The 18,972-nt window shown below is 40.8% G+C and overlaps 2 protein-coding genes across 2 annotated transcripts in view; one reads left to right on the top strand and one right to left on the bottom strand.

Moving 5' to 3' along the window:
• Nucleotides 1-14,324, top strand: part of RAB3GAP2 (RAB3 GTPase activating non-catalytic protein subunit 2) — a 94,441-nt gene extending 80,117 nt beyond the window's left edge. Inside the window, exons 28-36 of the mRNA XM_081254454.1 lie at nt 1,453-1,523; nt 3,986-4,021; nt 5,238-5,312; nt 5,616-5,834; nt 9,063-9,152; nt 9,354-9,575; nt 10,687-10,845; nt 11,051-11,956; nt 12,671-14,324. Coding sequence (XP_081110580.1) covers nt 1,453-1,523; nt 3,986-4,021; nt 5,238-5,312; nt 5,616-5,834; nt 9,063-9,152; nt 9,354-9,575; nt 10,687-10,845; nt 11,051-11,206 — 1,028 coding nt within the window. The 3' untranslated portion in view covers nt 11,207-11,956; nt 12,671-14,324. The remainder of the gene's footprint in view (nt 1-1,452; nt 1,524-3,985; nt 4,022-5,237; nt 5,313-5,615; nt 5,835-9,062; nt 9,153-9,353; nt 9,576-10,686; nt 10,846-11,050; nt 11,957-12,670) is intronic.
• A 250-nt stretch (nt 14,325-14,574) lies between these two features.
• The window catches only part of IARS2 (isoleucyl-tRNA synthetase 2, mitochondrial), a 77,016-nt gene continuing 72,618 nt past the window's right edge, over nt 14,575-18,972 (bottom strand). Inside the window, exons 21-23 of the mRNA XM_081254467.1 lie at nt 18,218-18,408; nt 16,295-16,439; nt 14,575-15,097 (exon numbers count right to left, since the gene is read on the bottom strand). Coding sequence (XP_081110593.1) covers nt 14,955-15,097; nt 16,295-16,439; nt 18,218-18,408 — 479 coding nt within the window. The 3' untranslated portion in view covers nt 14,575-14,954. The remainder of the gene's footprint in view (nt 15,098-16,294; nt 16,440-18,217; nt 18,409-18,972) is intronic.

Here is an 18,972-nt window from a genome sequence, read left to right as displayed (position 1 = left end):
ATAGGAAGTTAATAAAATACTAAGTGGTGAGACTAGGTTTGGGTCCAGGTAAGGGGAGGTATCACCTTTATGTCTCTGTGATACATTCTAGAGAAGCTACTTATTTCCTCTCCTGTAACACCTTGTTGCAGGTGGCATGAGGTCAAATTACAGAAATTCTAAAATGTCTCATTTTACATGATAAGAACTTAAAATTTATTTTATATATTCATATCTGAGCTCTTAGTTTCTTCCAAAGGGGGGAAAAACGATTTAAAGTGGCTCATTTGGAAAATATTGTCTCTAGAATATTCTATCCTTACTGAAAAAATAAAGTTACCTACTGACTTCAGGCTAGTGTTTCTTCAAGTTAGAACTTTACCCAGTTTGTCAGGGGAGGGATAAATTAGGAGTTCGGGATTAACATATACACACTACTACATATAAAATAGATAACCAGCAAGGACCTACTACTATATAGCACAGGGAACTATACTCAATATTTTGTAATAACCTATAAGGAAAAAGAATCTGAAAAGGAATATATACATCTGAATCACTTTGCTGTACACCTGAAACTAACACAACATTGTAAATCAACTATACTTCAATTAAAAAAAAAAAAAACTTTACCCAATTTGTGCATTGAGTAAGCTTCCTGGCTTCCTCTGCAGGACCTCACTCCTAGATACAGAACCAGCTGTGTGGGTAATAATACAGCATATGAAATGTCATGTTTACACTGCCTGTCAGCTGTAACAGAAATTTAATATCAGTGCCACAGTTTATTGTATATGGACATGTAAAGCCCAGATTTTTTGTTTGGTTGGGTTTTTTTAAAATAGTTTTTTTGTATCTTGTTTTGCTTTCTAATACTTTTTTTGTATATCGCTTTATGTAGTGGTCACATATTAGAAAACTCCATTGGGGTTGTTCCCAGTGTTTGGCTGTTATGCATAAAGCTGTCCTTGACTCTCTTCTACACATTTTTGTGACTGTTTCTGCAGTGGAATTGCTGGGTCACATGGTAGACATACTTAGCTTAGGTAGATACTGCCAAGTAGTTTCCCAAGTGGTTTTACCAATTTATTATCCCACCAGCAGTGTCTGAGCATTCTCATTGTTTCCACAGCCTCGTCAACACTTGGTGTTGTCATATAAAAAAATTTTAGCCTTTCTGTTGGTTGTGTAAAGCTATCTCTGTGTAGTTTTAATCTCTGTTTCTCTCATGACTAATGACAGTCTTTTCTTACGCTTATTGGCCATTTGGATATCCTCTCACGTGGCCCAGTTCTGATTTTTATTAAAGATAAAGGTTTTTATTAATTTTATTACGTAAGATATAATAAATAATATCTAAATAAATAGCCCAGATAGTTTTATAAGCTTAAGGAAGACAGCAATTTGTTATATATGATGAAAGAGAAAATATAGAAGCATTCTGGTCACTGTTTTACTTTACTTGTTGTCCAGGCATCGCACTGATGATGTGGAACACGTTTTTAGTTAAAAGGTTTTCTGCTGCTACGTACTTGATGGATAAGGTAAGGTAATTGTAAATTTCCTGTACCGACTTCTTGTTTATTTGGCTCCCTTAATAATTGACTGATATAAGAAAAATTATTTACATTAGGCCTCATTAGACTGTTTTTTATTTGACATTACATTTTATTTGTGCTCAGCTGTGCTGGCATTTTGATGATGACTTGAAGAACCCAAATCCTTGAAAGAGAGTAATGTCCTGTAAAAGCCTCTTAACTCAAGTGATTAGGACAGTGGTCGATTCAAGGAAGGATTTGCACTTTATTTTAAATTAAAACATATAAATGCACAATTCCTCGCCAATCTTTGGATGTAGGGCCAAGATATTTTCTCTGAATAGGGTCGATTGCAATTTTACTTAGGTTTTCCTACATTAACCCCACCCATAAAGCACTGCCTGTGATTTCTAGATCCTGTTTCTTTAAAGCTATGATGCAATCTGAGTGCAAAATCTTTAGATTTTTATAATTTATCCCCTAGTTTTGTAGTTGTTTCCTCTGTATCTAATCCAGTAGACCTAGGAGTTAGCTACTCTCCTCCATAAATCTTTTTAAAGGGGTCAACACAGTATTCACATAAAGAACTCCCTTTTTTCCTCGTTCATATTTCATCAGTTACTTAATTACAGTATGTACAACCAGCATAAGTAGATTTGGGAACAAACCTAACAGCTAAGCCTATAACTCAACCGGTGGGAGAAGCTGCTGGTGTACTGGAGGGGAGCCTTTGGGCCTCAAGCAGTGTGGCCAGGGCCCTTGTCAGTGTGCTTTACAGGCCAGTTGAGAATGTCGGTTACTCTGGCAGCAGTTAAGTGGATGTCAGGAGAACTACCACTCTAATGACAACATGTTCTTTGAAATGTACAATGACAGACATTCCTAAACCAAAACCAGCACTCCAGCTCAGACCCCCTATAGGCCGTGGCTCCTCTAGAAAGTGCTTTGACGTCATTGGTAACCTTTTTTTGTAGTTAAATCTAAGTTGGTTCCTGTGCGCTCATCTTTCTTGCCCACTTACCTGCTTCTTTCTTGAAACGCACTCCTTTTGGCCTTTATGATATTGTCCTGTTTCACCTCTGACCACCGTCTTGAGAGGCTAATAATACAAAGCCTTTTCTGTGTTTGTGTTACTGTGTACAGATGTTCAGCATTCTATACCCACTGTCCCATCTGACCCTCAAAACTCGGGGTTTAAGCAGTCCTGAACCAGGAAGCAGAGAGTTTAGGACCATTCATTCAACAAATATTTATTATAAGTATCTCTTACGTGCCAAGGACTGTGCTAGGTTCCGTGGTTGCAGAGATAAAAGTCACAGCCCCTGCCCTCAAAGAACCCACAATCAGAAAGATGGTAAACAGACAACAGGGCGCTCTTGGAACTCGGAAGAGGAAGTAAATGACAAGGGAAGGCTTCTGGGCTGAATTTTGGAAAATGAGTATATATGAATCAGTAGAAAGTGGGTGAGGAGAAAATGTTTCCAGCAAAAAGTCCTGGAGATGGGAGACAGCATGTTGGATTCAGAGAGCTGCAAGTAGGAAGGTACAGGCTATAGAAAGGAGCAGGAAGCCAACCGTGGAGAACTTCCTGTGTGGGCTCTGGATCTGGGGTTTTCTAACTTGTGTAAACTGCTTAGCATAGCGCCTGGCACAGCTGGTGAGGGCGCAGTGAATGGTAGCTGTCAGTTTGTCTTGAAGACATTGGGGCAGTTTTAAGCAGAGGAATGATATGTTCCGATTTGCATCTTTAAAAAACGATTCTGGCAACAGAGTGAAAAGTATGTTGAAATAGGGGTTGAAGGCCATTGCAGTGATTGCAGTGAGAGGTAATGAGGCGAAGAGTCGTTTGTGCTTTTCATTTTCATTGTCTCCTGTGAATTGTCTTATCAAGTAATGTTCCTGCAGGGCAGAACCTTTATCTCCCACTTATTACCCTGTGTAAAGTATACAGTTGAATCTTACTAATTACTTACTGAATAAGGACACCAGCTGATTTTCTGAGCCAGGAATATAACTTCTGTCTGCTTTAGATTGTTCTTCCTTCTTTCTGACCATTTAAAGGTTTGTATTGTGTGTCTTCAACAACTAGCAGAGTTCTTAGCTGCTCCTTATTCGTAGCCTTGAGTTTGGTTCTAGGTTTTAAGGTAGTGCAGTAATTTGATTATGCAAAGTGGGAACCAGATTTTTGGAGTTTTTCTTTAATAGTTCAAAAATAAGTATTTTTGAAAAGGATTATTTGTGAGCCCAGTGTATTTTTCCTAATATATTTTTAAGTTCCACCACAAAATTAGTTGCGTTGTGTTATAAATGAGTAGAACCAATGTTTAATTGATGAAATTAGTACTGCCTTTATTTATAGCTGCATTTACATTTTTTAAATTTGGTTACTTTTTACTTCCTGTACCATGGTAATGCCTTTTGATTTAAATTATTAATTAAATACAGCATCTTATGTCCTCTTGTCTCAGGTTGGAAAAGCACCAAAGGATAGGTTATGCCGAAGGGTAAGTGAATCTCCCTTAACTAGATGTATAGTTGTTAATTTTGTACTTTATGTAGTACCTTATTAACTGTGGGGATGAACTCTGCCTTTAACCATTTTGATGACGCATCGGGAGATAAGAAAAATGGAAAGAGAATAGTATATTAATAAGGAAACTGGTCATGAACTATGGCCAATTTTAATTTACCTTTCCAGATTATCAGATAGTATGTTGAAACTAAGTTTTCCAAGATGCCTTCAACTTTGGACTGTGGACAGGAGGATAACATGCGGCCACTGCTGCCTATTTTTTGCTGTCCTTCAAATTAGAAATTTATAATGGAAGTGGATTCATATGAGTAGTGAGTTTGATCTACCTTTATCTAATAGCTATTGTACAAATAGTCTTAAATAATGTTCCAGTCCATGGATACTGGGGCTTATATTTGAGGTCAGTGATTCACAGTGCTAGCGTTTGCTCCGAACTTTGAAATAGTCTTATTACAAATATCTTAATAAATATAGGCCCTTAGTCCTGAAAAATCTCCATTGTTGAAGAATTCGTCTGTATGCTCTGGAGACTGGCTGTATGACTACCGTTCATATGTGTGTACATACACACACACACACGTGCTGTACTCCTTAAGGGTGAATTTCTTAGGGATGTAAGGGATTTATTGGCTCTTGGTTTAAAAAAAGACTGCATGTGAGCACAGTGGCCCCTTGGGCAGGCCCCTTCAGGAAGGATCCGTTGCCCACGGCATCAGTCTGGTGTTTAGTTCACTGGCTTGGGGATCCTAGTTTTGTTCAGAGGGTTCAATTCAGTCCCTCAAAGATGCTCTGGAACCACACCAAGCTGTTTTCTTGGAACTTTTAAGATTCACACACAAGAGGAATCTTACCGCACACCGTGATGGTTTGGCTCGCAAATGCCTCAGCGAGCCAGATGTGAGCGGGAGTGCCACCCCGCTATCTGTGGTTAACTGACGACACTGCGTCCTTCCAATACAGAAAGGCATTTTAAAAGTTGAGGGTAAAACCATCTTTTTTAAAGCCTAATTTTAAAATTAGTTGAAACTAAAGAAAGGAATTAAAGTCAAGTGCCTTGACTTTAAATTCGTACCTGTCTATTCAGTGTAGAAAGTCAGTCGAATAGGTGCGTTGTGTTCTGTTTATTTTTCTGATTGAAAACTAGCAGTTTTGCTGCTGGAGCTAATTATGTCTCTTCTTAAAAACAGGATGTGGGGATGAGCGACACAGCAATGACATCTTTCCTTGGCTGTTGCTGGGATCTTCTTCAGACTTTAATGGAGGTAAGAGATGTATTTTCATTCTGAACTGTCTCTAAAGTGTCAAATATTTTGAAAGTCATTGGACTTCAGAACTGTAAAAAGATTATTTTTCATCGATTCACTTCTAAGTTTTGACTTAAGCCTAAATAATAGTGATGTTTCTTATTAGAATTAGATTTTATGGTTCTTTTTTTTTTATTATAACTTGAGGGGTGGGGAGAAATACGGGTTTGTACTTTGCTGCTGGTAGTAAGCTCATTAAGATGTTTGCAAACTGTTACTTCTCCAATTCTGAACACAGTTCTCCCTTCTCAAAACACCCAGGCAGACGTCAGCCGGGATGAAATGCAAGTGCCCGTCTTGGACACGGAGGATGCGTGGCTGGCCGTGGAGGGACCGGTCTCCATAGTGGAGCTGGCGCTGGAGCAGAAGCACATCCACTACCCGCTGGTGGAGCACCATTCCGTCCTGTGCTCCCTCCTGTACGCTGTCATGAGGTTCTCCCTGAAGACCGTGAAGCCACTCTCCCTCTTTGATAGTAAGGTAATCCTTGGAGGACTTGAGAGCCTCTCGGAGCTGAGGGTCTAGCAGGACTGTCTTATCGAAGAGAAGTCTTTCAGCCCTTTGTGTGTCTCGTATAGGATTATTCGTCACGGGGGTCTCTGTGCCCTATTCCTTGTCAGGCTCCCTGTTCTGACCTACCTTAAATATTGGTGTCCCAGGGTTCTGCCCTCTCAGCCATCTGCCCTTCTCACTCTGCACATTCTTCTTGGATACACTCCTTTTCTCCCTCTTGTGTGTCTCCAGGCCTGACTGTCCCCAGAGTTTGGGGCACGTATTTCTACTGAACGCCTCTCTTGGCATGTGCTGTGGACTGCAGATACCTCCTTCCTAAAATCTCTCTCTACCCTCACCCGCACCTACCCTTACCTACACTTGCTGTTCCCCCCGAGTTTGCTGGCTTGGTCAGTTGAGTGATGTCGCTGTCTGTGCCCTGGCATAAACTAGCAGCCTTGGGGACAGCTAGCTCAGTTCCCTTCTTCAAGTCCCACATTCACTGTAAGTTCATTCTTACCAGTTCTTCCTTAAATCCTTTCTGTCCGTCCCTCTCCATCACTGTAGCCTGAGCTCAGGCCTCATCGTCTCCCCTAGGGTGGTACAGCAGCCTCCTGTTTCCCTCCACCCAGTCCCATGCCGCCGGAGCTTTCTTCCCAAAGCACAGATTCAATTGTATTAGTTCCATGCCAGTACGTAAAACACGGCCTCAACTGGCTTCTCCACCCCAGCTCGTGTCAGTAAATGATGATCGCCCTCTTGCGCAGCCACGGCACCCCCGGACGCCTGCAGGCTTCCTGTCGGGCTCCCGGCGCCGGGAGCGGACGACGGGAGCTCCCCCAGGAAGACTGCGTCCTGGAAGAAGGGGGAACAGGGCGCTGCTGAGAGCTCAGTTCCTTCTCTCAAAGGCACCGTCCATTTGGGCAGCAGTGAGTGAGAGCAGGAGACCTGGCATATTATTAATATTTCCTGCTACGGGGAAACGTGGAGCCCGAGGAAGGAGGCTTCTCCACCCCATAACTTACCTTTTCTGCCGTCCATTCCTCTCTTACCTTGTGCTCTAGCCACTGTTCACTACCCTCCACCCCTCAGAGAAGGCAGACATTCTTATCATCTATCTCTTGTCGTGTTTGTATCGTTCCATTTTCACAGGCAACTATTCTGCATGGTCAGCTCCTATTTGTTGTTCATATATTACTTAAGTGTCACCTTCGCTTCAAAGTCTTTGTCTACATTTCCTGAACTGACCACCTCTTTGCCATATCCCCATGTCCGTGTGCCATGCTGGCCACATAACAGGAGCCCAATAAATGTTTAATGCATTCATAAGTAAGGAGGTGATAAAGAGAAGTTACATGACAGAGGTCTGCAGAAGGGACGGGAGGGCATGGTGAGCAGAGTCTGAGAAACCACTGGAAATCAGGAGTCGGTGAGGATGTGGACTGGGGAGAAATAATACAGGTCATGAAGGGATTTCGAGGCGTCAGTAACCTAATGACAGACTAGGTTCAGTGCTGAAGGAGAGGGGATTAAAATTAAATCCAGTTTCAAGTTTGAGAGACTGAGCATGCCATTTACAAGGAAGCCCATTTACAGTGGTTTGGAAGTGTTGAATCTGAGAGTATATATAAGCAGAAATAGTACTTTTTAAGAAATTTATTTCAGTAAGTACTTAAAAGGTTTTTGTTTTGTTTTGTTTTAAAGCAACCAAAATGAAGTGCCTAGCTCAGTACTCCCCTCAAAAAGGTACTTTCTGAAACCAGAACATGTCCAGAACTGGACAAGCACAGGGGTGATGTTAGTCTCAGCCCAGATCATGCTGGGATGGCCTGAGACACCTGTGTGACTCTCACGTGCAAATACCAAAGCAGTGTGTTTAGGCAGGTGAAACAGAATCCCACCTCTGCCATTTACCGGCTGGAGTGATTTCAGGTCTCCTAGCCTGAGAGTGATTATTCTAGTGCCTGCCTCACGGTTGTCAGGAGGGTTAAATGACATACTCAACATGAAGTACTTTGTGTCTGGAACGTAGTAAATAGTAAATGTGCACACATATTCCCAATCCGAAGGCTCTGGTGTAGAATAGACCCTTATATCTAAGACCTCCAGGTAGAAACTGTAGAGTAACAGACTGTGGGTGAGTGTATGGGAAAACTTTCAAACGGTGATGTCCAAATGCGGTGGGTTGCCCTTGGAAGTCTGGCATCTCTCACCACTAAAGGATGGGTGGCTTCACCCTACTTGGCGGTCACACCCGCTGACCTGCAGTCATAGATCAGGTCTAGAAAGTACCTTAGGTGATATCTGGCATGACCTGACAAAACAGCAGCCCAGGATGGTGGGGTCATTTGTCCAAGGTGACCTGTTTGGAAGGGGTGGGCCTGGGACTAGAGCCTGGGTCTTCCAGCTCTTTGCTCTGTATTACATGTCCTTCCTGGGGACTTCTGAAATCCTGTTTTCTGATATTCCTTTTTGGCTCTTCGGAAACAGATCTGTTCTCTGAAACAAATGTTTTTAAACAGTTCAACAAGTGTTTTTAAGAGGATGCAGAGTATATACTATGTATTAGTTATCGATTATTGCACAACAAATGATCCCCAAACTTAGTGGCTGAAAACAGCAAATGAGTAGCATGTTTGTGAGTCTTGTTTAGGTGGCTCTGGCCCCAGGTCTCTTGCGGGTCTGCAGCTGGGGTGTCAGCCAGGGCTGCAGTCTCACCTCAGGGCTCCACCGGGGTGGGGGGATTGGGGATCCACTTCCAGGCTTACACAACTACCAGCAGGATTCAGTTCCTTGCCACATGCGTGACTCCGTAGGGCAGCTCACGGCACAGCAGCCCTCCGAGCAAGTGAGTGATTATGAGCTCCTAAGGCAGAAGGCACAGCCCTTCTGTTACCTGATCCTGCAAGTGACCTGCCTCATCTCTGCCTGATTCTGTTCACTAGCAGTGAGTCACCAGCACGCCCTCAGAGGAATGGGATTACACAAGGCACGGGTACCAGGAGGAGGGGACCGCCGTGGCCCACCCTAAAGGCTGCCTACCGCACGCTAGAGAATAGTTATAAAAATTACATGAATAGAATTCAGTGTTATTGTTCAAAGACAAAAAAAATCAAAGAGGTATTCTTGATTAAATGACTGCGTTTTTAAATCTTTTTTTTCACCTTAATAACAGTTCATACTCATCAGTTTTCTTGGTCTCTTCTTTCTCTTTAGGGGAAAAACGCATTTTTCAAAGACCTAACTTCAATTCAGTTATTACCTAGTGGGGAAATGGATGCAAATTTTATTTCTCTACGACAGCAGGTAATTACAGTTATTGGGATGACCACCTCTAAGGTATTCTTGAGAGTTAACTTCCCTTTAAATTATGTGTCTTTTTTTGATAACTGTTTTAATGGAAAAGCTACAGTAACTGACAGGAAAGTCAGCGCTTACTTGGATTTGCATATTTTTCAATGAAACATACTAACAAGATGTTGCTATCCTTCTTTCCCCATCTTCCAGTTCTTATTGAAAGTCGTCAGTGCAGCCGTCCAGGCCCGACATGCAGCCACGAAGGACAAAGACTCCTCAGAAGAGGCACTGACCACTCTTTTTGGGAAAGACCAAGATTGGCCAGTGCTGGCCCTGGATCTGGCCCATCACCTTCAAGTTAGTGAAGATGTCGTGAGGCGGCATTACGTGGGGGAACTGTACAGCTATGGAGCTGACCACCTAGGAGAAGAGGTAATCAGCACCCGGCCAGTGTCGTTTGGGCTCAAGTTTTAAAATTGAGAGCTGGAGTAAAGAATCAGTAAAGTCGCCAGTAAAGCTTTTTGCTTTTCCTTCTTTTGTTAGAACTTCTAGGCACAAAACGTGGAGAGAATTAAAATAAAAAACGAATCAGATTCCTGTTTCTGGTCCATGTTTAGTGAAACTCCCGCCGTAGGCCGGGCCTGTTTTATGCAGAGAGACACAGCCATAAACAAAACAGACAGGGTGCCTTCCTCAGAATCCACAGTCCACTTGTAGGAGCAGAGAAGCACGCTCAATTCTGCACTGAGTGGTAAATGCTGTGAAGAAAATTAACAAGACCATGTGAATAAACAGAAGTATAATAGGGTGGTCAGAGGTGACATGAGAGCTGAGCCCCCAAGGCTAAGAAGCAGCCCAGCCACTCAGAAAACCGGGGGAGCATCGCTAGAGGCAGAAAGAACACCAAGTACAAAGGCCCTGAGGCGGGGACGAGCTGGCCTGCCGAGGTCTGAGGTCAGGGACCAGGTCACAGGAGGTCTCATAGCCCGCAGTTGTCTGAAGTGTATTCAGAAGCCATCAGGGGGTTTAAGCAATCACGACATGATTTAATATAATCCCTTCTTTTGCCTAAAGCTTGAAAATGACTCCTGTAGTCATGCTGAACTGAAAAATTAGGAGATAAGAGAAGGAAAGTCAGGTGATGAAAAGAAATTTGGGTTTTTTGTTTTTGTTTTTGTTTTTTCCGGTACGCGGGCCTCTCACTGTTGTGGCCTCTCCCGTTGCGGAGCACAGGCTCCGGACACGCAGGCTCAGCGGCCATGGCTCACGGGCCCAGCCACTCCGCGGCATGTGGGATCTTCCCAGACCGGGGCACGAACCCATGTCCCCTGCATCGGCAGGCGGACTCTTAACCACTGTGCCACCAGGGAAGCCCTGGGTTTTAAATGCTGTTTGAATCGGGCTTAATTTTGGTTGTACAAATGGCCATACCTCAAAAATGAAGTAGCCTCTCCTAGGCACCGAACTAGGCCCGGTGGTGCCTTTCCTAAAGTAAGTACAGCTGTTAGCTTTTGCATCTGTTTGTTCACGTTCATCTCCACAGGCCATCCTCCAGGTTCAGGACAAAGAGGTCCTGGCCTCCCAGCTGCTGGTGCTGATAGGGCAGCGGCTGGCGCACGCGGTGCTGCGCACGCAGACGAGAGAGGGGCTGGAGCTACTCGCCAGGCTGCCCCCGATGCTGTGCACCTGGCTGAAGGCCATGGTAAGTGCCGGCAGTGAGAGGCGTCGGCAGGGCACTGGATGTTTTCTTATATGCATTTTCAATAGAGGAAAAATTTAAGTTTAATCTACTTAGTTCTGAAGAAAAGCATTTTTATTGGGAAATTACTCTCTGGCTGACACTTAAGTTCAAGTAAGATGATTCAGTTGTATGTAATTGACGGGTTATTTTTGTGTCCCATTTGCAGAACCCCCAGGATCTTCAAAACACAGAAGTGCCAATTGCAACAACAGCTAAACTAGTAAATAAAGTAATTGAGCTTTTACCAGAAAACCACGGGCAGTACAGTTTAGCCTTACACCTCACTGAAGCTGTGGAAGCCATAGCTATTCCTCCTTTATGACACTTATCTACTGTAAACAGCCTAAAATTGTGTGACTATAATATGAATTAGTGCATGGTTATTTTACACAGTAAGATCTGGAATTTTATGGAGGGGATATGGTTTTTTTCCTTTTGTAAAATAAATAAAAATACATTATTACTTTTAAAAAGTGCAGTCTTGGCTAAATTCCCCTCCTTTGGTTAATACTGATGATAAAATGTGAACAAGTATCAATTATACTATTAATTCCTCTTGCAGGTGTTTTACTGTTTATTTTTAATTCAAGCACTTACGTAGCTTTATTGTTAAACTTTGCTATTTAAAATTGGTTATAATTTACAGATCATGTTCTTATTAAAACATTCTATATTTCGTACTCAAAACCTTATTGTAATTAAATTTAAACGTGTTCATGTATAGTCCCCATCAGTTAAATGAGAGAAATACACCACTTCCTTTTTAATAAATGTTGGGAAAATGCTTTTGTTATCATGCTTAGTCCCGTACTGGGGCACTGCCCCCTGGAGCTCTGGATGCTGACAGGTTCCTTTCCCAGAGGTTATGCTGTTGCCATCAGAGGAGGAGTACCCTGCCTGTGGAGGAATAACGGGTTCAAGATCCTACATTCATCAGAATGGACACTAAATAGAACCCTAACCTGCTGTACTTGCCAAAACAGAATCGAAGATGCAAGCAACACAGCAAAACGAATTAAAATGCAAGTTAAGATTTGCTTTTTGCCAAGATTCAAAGCTGTATCCACATCAGGTAATTGTAAAAATGTATTATCTTGTAAAACTTAACGTTTAAAAAAAAAAGGGGCAGGGCTTCCCTGGTGGCGCAGTGGTTGAGAGTCCGCCTGCCGATGCAGGGGACACGGGTTCGTGCCCCTATCCCGGAAGATCCCACATGCCGCGCAGCGGCTGGGCCCGCGAGCCATGGCCGCGGAGCCTGTGTGTCCGGAGCCTGTGCTCCGCAACGGGAGAGGCCACAGCAGTGAGAGGCCCGCGTACAGCAAAAAAAAAAAAAAAAAAAAAAAAAAAAAAAAAAAAAAAAAAAAAAAAAGGGGCAAAGATGCTAAAAATCTAAGGTCCAACTTTATTTTTCCTACGAGTGTTTTGAGATGTCTGCTTCTGGGATTTGGTAATGTTACCTGTTCTTAGGAACAATACAGAAAACGCTTAGTGATGATACTACAGCTTTAGTGAACCTACCTCACAATGGCTTGAGAGGATAAATACAACTAATTTTGTACCCTATAGTGCCTAGAGCAGTCCCAAGTGCTGAATAATCATTTGTTGATTAAAACCAAATTATCCAAAACTGTAAAAAGTGCTTTGAGCTGTACAAATAACACCAAGTATTTATTATGGTAAATCTTTGGAATGTAGCCATACAGTGCGAGTACTGACATGTCCTGGATCACAGCTGTTATTCATAGCAACTCGTTGTGATACAGAAGTTTGTTCTTCACTTCCTTAGGAAGAAGCCAACTCTCGCAATTGTACAAATTTGAGGCGTTATATCAGGAACATAGAGGAAAAGTCTGATGTGTGAGGATATCCCAATGTAAATTCTTTTTAACTAAGAGATCACATCCAAGTAAGAACTGTCTAAAATTTACTTAACAATTACTGTTTCATTTGTCGATAAAATCTTGAAAGATTAATTTTTCAGATGTCTTGAGGACGTGGGGTGAGGGTCTTGTATGTCTGATTGAAGCACACGCTGCAATAGAAACACTGAAAATGACCTCGGGCTGGTCTAGCCTCTCAGCCTCTGCTGGGATCTCTGCTGCCCCATCCAGACACATTTATATGATTTCTCGTAAACGTGTCTAGCTCTATATAGTCACTTGTGTGTATTCTGAAAGATTAGTTCTTTCTGTGACTTTTCTAAACTCTGAAAGTAGTTATGAACCTTGGACGCTGGTCAAAGAAACTTGGAATTACAGGCATTTTTAAAGATTAATAAATCAGTCACTGATTCCATTATCACTTTTGGGGGAGAGGGTATCTAATAAGCATTTTAGATAATAAAACTGGCTGAACTTATTCTAGTAGGACATGTAATCAAATTTGGGGATTGTTGAGAATATTAATCAGCTGAAATATGGCTCCTAGAACCCTAACAAATCGTTGAGTCTCTAGTTAGATTTGTAATCCTAAACTTTGCCATTCAAAGAATTTTAAAATTGAATTCTCAGCTGTATGGTTAAAAAAAGCAGTTAAATATTTTACTACTTCATTAAGGGCTTTTAAAATAAATCTGATAGAGGAAAGGAAAATAAATACCTGTGTATGCATTGTGTAACCATGAAGAGCCACAAATAACTATACAGAATGGACGGTTTCTGAAACAGGTATGTTGCATATACTGCAGTTATTGGTGGGAAACCGATAACCAGCGAGTAGTGTTTTCTTAGATCTACTCCCACCGCCACCCCCCAATACACCTTTCCTCATGAACGTTAAATAGGCATTTTGTACCTTGTTAAATTCTGTTGTATAATGCAAAGGAAAACACAAGTGTTCAAATAATCATAAATTCTACATTACAGGTTGTATTTAGATGTAGAACTAGAAGAGACAGGATAAATGCAAATGAAGAGGAATATAGCACACCAAGCTTCTAAATGGTTCATGCTTTTGCAAAAAGAAAAATGAGGTATGGAGAAAAGTGTTTCACCTTTGTTATAAATATTAAACTAAGGTCAAAGTAAACACTGTTCAATTTAAATTGCTTTCTTTAAAAAAGAAATTGATTACAGTTTAAAATCACAGAAAACTCAGATTTAATAACACTAAGCATACATGGAACAGTAAGTTCACTTAGCAGTTGCTGTGGTTCATTTCACTTATAAGAGACAAATATTTTTAAAGTACTCAATAGCAACAGTGAAAGCCCTCTCTCACCCTGACAGGAATGGATTTGCTATATTTATTTCTGCTAAACAGAATTAACCATCCTTGGAAAGATTTTAATCCAGTACTGAACTGTTTATAAAATGCCCTATTATCTACTGTAATGTATTGTAAGTAGTCAAATTCTGTATATACTGCTATTTTCTGTGTCTGTTCATTGTAGTGAACTTTTACGTGTATTATTAGTGAAATAAATTTTCAGCTTTCATGTTGTTTGTTTCCCTAACATTTATAAATATAAGTATTAAGGTACTTTCCGCTCTTACAGGAGAATAACAAACTTGGTGATGTCTTCGCTTCTGAGGCAACCCCACAACTAGCTATTCTGAAAAGGTCGGTGCGTGCTGTGAAGGCGGAGTGAAATTCCTCTTGTCGTCTCTTAAGTGAGACACCCCTCTGCCATCCCCTTCAAAACCACAGGTTTTTACTGGATTTCACAACTTCTGCACCACCATCAGTCAGTAGTTTCCCAGATGCCTTTATTTTTAGACATTATAGAACTTAAATACTGAGTCAAGAAGACTGATTGATAAAATATAAAACATTTTCTGCTGAGCCACATTAGTAGGCAAGCATTTTCAGTGTCTGTGTTCTGAGGAAGTCCATTATGGATCCATCTGCATAGGTATATATTTTTCCATGTGTATATATACACGATTTTTTATTTAGTTACAGAAAAAACGTGTAGCTCTTAACTCTGACACTCATCCTCTACCATTTACTCTTCCACTCATTACCTAAATCTTGGATTTCTTTCCAGTGCTGTGAACAGTCCACCTAAACCCCCAGGCAGTCCCGTCAGGAAGTTCTTGCTCAGAAAGCCCTCAACACACAGCGAGGTATCACTTCCCTCTCACAACTTCTGCGCATCGCGGACAGAGTGTGTCTGATGACTCAGCAGTGTACTTCCAACAGCGAGGGCATTTTTCCTTGGTAGTTGGCACGACAAGTACTTTATATGAAGACTCTTCACGAATATCACCACCTATGAAAGAAAAACACGTGAAGAGTATTTCTGATAGGGCACTGCACTTGTACAACTCTTTATTTTTTAATTGGTTGGCAGGTGCTCCTTTTTCAAAGCTTCCTCCTTCCTGCCTTGGAAAATACCGCTTCATTTGCACATTTGTACATCAACAGCCAATACAGTGGACTCACTCATACAACCTGACTGACTGACTAGGGAGAGATGAGGAATCTGAGACCCTGAGAGACTGATTTTTCCACAGGTCACTGAGTTCTGTATCTACTCAGGCAGAGCAGGGCTTCTAGCTCTTCATCTGGGTACAGTTCTGATAAATTACACTGCCTCTGCAGCTACACACTGGTTTAAGAATTTTAAAAAGAGCCAAATTAGACTGACAATGGCAGTGTCCCCACATGAAACTTCTTGGTTTGGACAAAAGGAAACAAAAACTTCTCCACAATGAATAGACCTCAGACTGGTAATGTACAGTAAAGAAAGTAAATTATTTTCTAGTCATTGCACAGAGAATGTAGATTAACATTTTGAAAAGCAAATTAAGCCAGAATCTACTACATGGTCAATGCTGCCAGGCCTCAGATTTCAACTGATGCCTCCCATCTCCTGCTGGTACCTAAAAGCTATTATGAAAAACACAGACAGCATCACTTTTCCCAAAATATCTGCATGTTTTTCTCTCAACATTACTCAGCCTCCTTTCCATCAACGAGAATGAATTAAGTTGACAAATCCCCTGTCAAACAAATAACTACAAAACGCTTATATCAGTGTGGGAATGAGTTCAATAAAACTTCTTCCTTGATTCTTCATTAACAGTGGCTACATAACACTTTAATTTGGGGTGAGCGTAAGAAATTTTAGACTCCACAGTGGGGAAGGGTGGCAGGGCTGGGCAGGACTAGGTATCAAAGGACAGGAGCACAAAAGCCAACCGAAGTAAGGTAGACTGACTTCATATGCAGTGACAATGACTTATTCCCTCTCCTCCCCCTACCCGTGTCCCCAAGGTCGGCAGGTATGGCACTCTGAGAGCTAGTTTTGAAACCTGGCCACTGTTGACACTGCTTCCATAGAAAACCGTATTCCAAGTGTATATGTGCCTTTAGAATACAAGTAGTCCACACTGCAAAGCTGGAGATGACCTATAATTAGCATTCAGTTCCCCAGATACCAGTGTTACTCTCAGCTCCTCCTTACCTTCTAGGTTGATTAGAAATGTCCCTTTAAGCTCAGTTACATCTGCAGTTACTGCTCGTGGTTCCTGAGAGAGCAAAGTTGTCTGGGACGCCATCATTAATTCATTCAGCTGAGAGGTGCTGGAAGTCTCCTCAGCCTGTAGCATCTGGGCACGAGCATTTGCAAGTTACTATCTATCTAAATTAAGCTGTTACCATAAACAGGTTATAAAAAGAGATGCTGCAAGTTCTTGTGTTTGGTGAGGAACCCTTTGGGACCATTACCTCCTGAGCTAATACTATTAAATAAATCAGTTCTTACTAGTATAAAAGGTAATAACTAAAAACTTCTAATTAATAGTATCGAGTGAGAGTACACTGTAAGCCAGGCTTCACTTTGCTAGATGGCTAAATGTCCATCCAGTATTTGTAATGATCACAAAACAGCTACAGTGTTTTTTTATCCCCATTTTACAAGTGAGGAAGCTTGCTCAGAGAGGTTAACTTGCCAGGCGTTCCTGACCAGTAAATAGTGCAGCTGCAGTTCCAGCCCAGGTCTGTCCACCTCAGAGCATACTTCTTCCCTGTATCATGCTTCCTACAGTAGGAGAGGGGTTAAGATACTATCTAAACAAGGATCTGCTTTTAGCAGTGTAGACCAATGGTGACAATCTGAGTAATGCACAGAGCTCTCCTGAAGCACACAATCTGGATATCTGATAAGCACTCTCACATTTTTTGTTGTAATTTCCATCTTCAAAACGAGTGTGTGAGCTAAGCAATACAAAATTCCTTAAGGAAAAAAAAAATCAGCTCATGAGAAAACAGGAGATTCAGAGATTAATTTGGTTTTAACAAGTTCATACAGTTAGTAATTGACAGATCCAGGACTCCATCAGACAGCTAGTTAGTGTAATTCCTAAGGAAAATACATTCACATTTTTGAAAATCCCAAAATATTTTTTTTCCAATATAAATGATCCAAACAAGCTGTATTGTTTTCAGCTTATTACTCAGACCTAATGAAGTCAAAGGAAACGTGACATGTAGGGGAAAAGCCCAGTACTAGGCTGTGTGGCCCCAGCCAGGTCACAGCTTCAATGGGGCTCAGTTTCCTGGCTCATAAAATGGAGTCATCAGCTTCCCAACTTGTAAATTTTAAAATGTGAACATCTTACCAAAATTCTGTTATCTGATCAACAATCTTATACCTACTAGCTATTTCAAGCCTCAAATCTTAATCAATTTAATTATATTATTAAAAGTTTAAATTGAAGTTCCAACCAAATGAGACAGTCATTTTTTAGTAAACTACGATACCAGTAAAACTTTTTTAAAAAACATATCCACTACCAATTTTCTTCTCAAACGTTAAAACTAGAGAAAAATCTTGAGTCTATGTTAAGCTATAAGTCAGTCTGCCCACAATCAACCCCTAAGAATCCCAAGAAAAAACTTCTGATGGCCCTTTTGAAAATTAAAAAATAGGATGAATGCTTTGAGATCACATGATAATTTGCTGGAGCAAATGAATTTTCTTCAGATCTCATGAGAAAAAGATAAAAAATATTTTTTTGGATTTGTTTTGAATCTGGTCCAGATGGACAGAATTCTCAAAGCTCCCGATTTTTGTGTATTCTGATACAACTGCCGTATTGTCTAATTAGCCCTGAGGGCTTACATTTCAAATAGAACTTTATTACACCTTCCCATCCCAACCTATAAAAAATAAGTAGCAACGGTACATGTTTCATAAGAGAAGAAAAAGGAAGCACAGAGAAGTCGGAAACAAAGAATCAGTGATTAGTATTAGGATTAGAAGACAGAAATCCTAATTTATAAATTTTTAAAAATATATTATTTACACTGAGATTTTTTAAAACTGAATTTCACATGAAGCTGTATGATATGAACACCATTTCAAAAGGAACAAGTTGCTGCTTACTTCCATTATCTCAAAAAGCAGTCCAGGCTCGATCACAATGATAACCTCATACTCAGCTGCATTTCTGCCAGGGATGCTTCCAAGAAATGAATCTCTCATCGCACATGCACCCTCTATTGCTTCTTCCAGTCCGGGCTTCTTCCAGATAGAACTGGTTCTAATCCATCCAGTACGAAAAACACTCTTGGGTTCTTAAAAAAAAAAAAGTTAACCAATTTACATATATTTTAAACTGTATATAAAGCTCAAACCATTAAATATTTACTATGCATGGAAAATAAGAATTGTTATTTATGACAATTAGCACGGAGCCATCCTAAATGCTTACCAAACATTTATATCAACATTTGGAAATGTAAACAAAGGATAAATATATACAGTGAGATCTCAAAGGATGCCTAGAAGAAAATAGAAGGAAATATCCCAGTATTACAGTAGTTGTCTCTGGGTTATAAGTAAGATCATGAGTAACTTTTGTCCTCTTTCTAAAATTCTACAGTTTCTAATTTTCTGTAAGCTTATTAATACAACCAGACAGAAAAAACTATTATAAAAATATTCACTAACAGGCACTATACTTCGTTTTAGTAAAAGCCTAAAATATATTTCTGACATTTATACAGGTATTTAAGAAAAAAGTGATTTCTCAATATAGTCAAGCTGCTAATACATTTCAGAAAACACTTTAAGGTGGCATGAAGACCATGCTGAAATTCATCCTACTCCACACACAGGTGCAGAAACTACTATATGAT

Source organism: Mesoplodon bidens (assembly GCF_964165515.1).
Source record: "Mesoplodon bidens genome assembly, chromosome: 2".
NCBI lineage: Eukaryota > Metazoa > Chordata > Mammalia > Artiodactyla > Ziphiidae > Mesoplodon > Mesoplodon bidens.
This window is presented reverse-complemented; position numbering and strand designations above follow the sequence as displayed.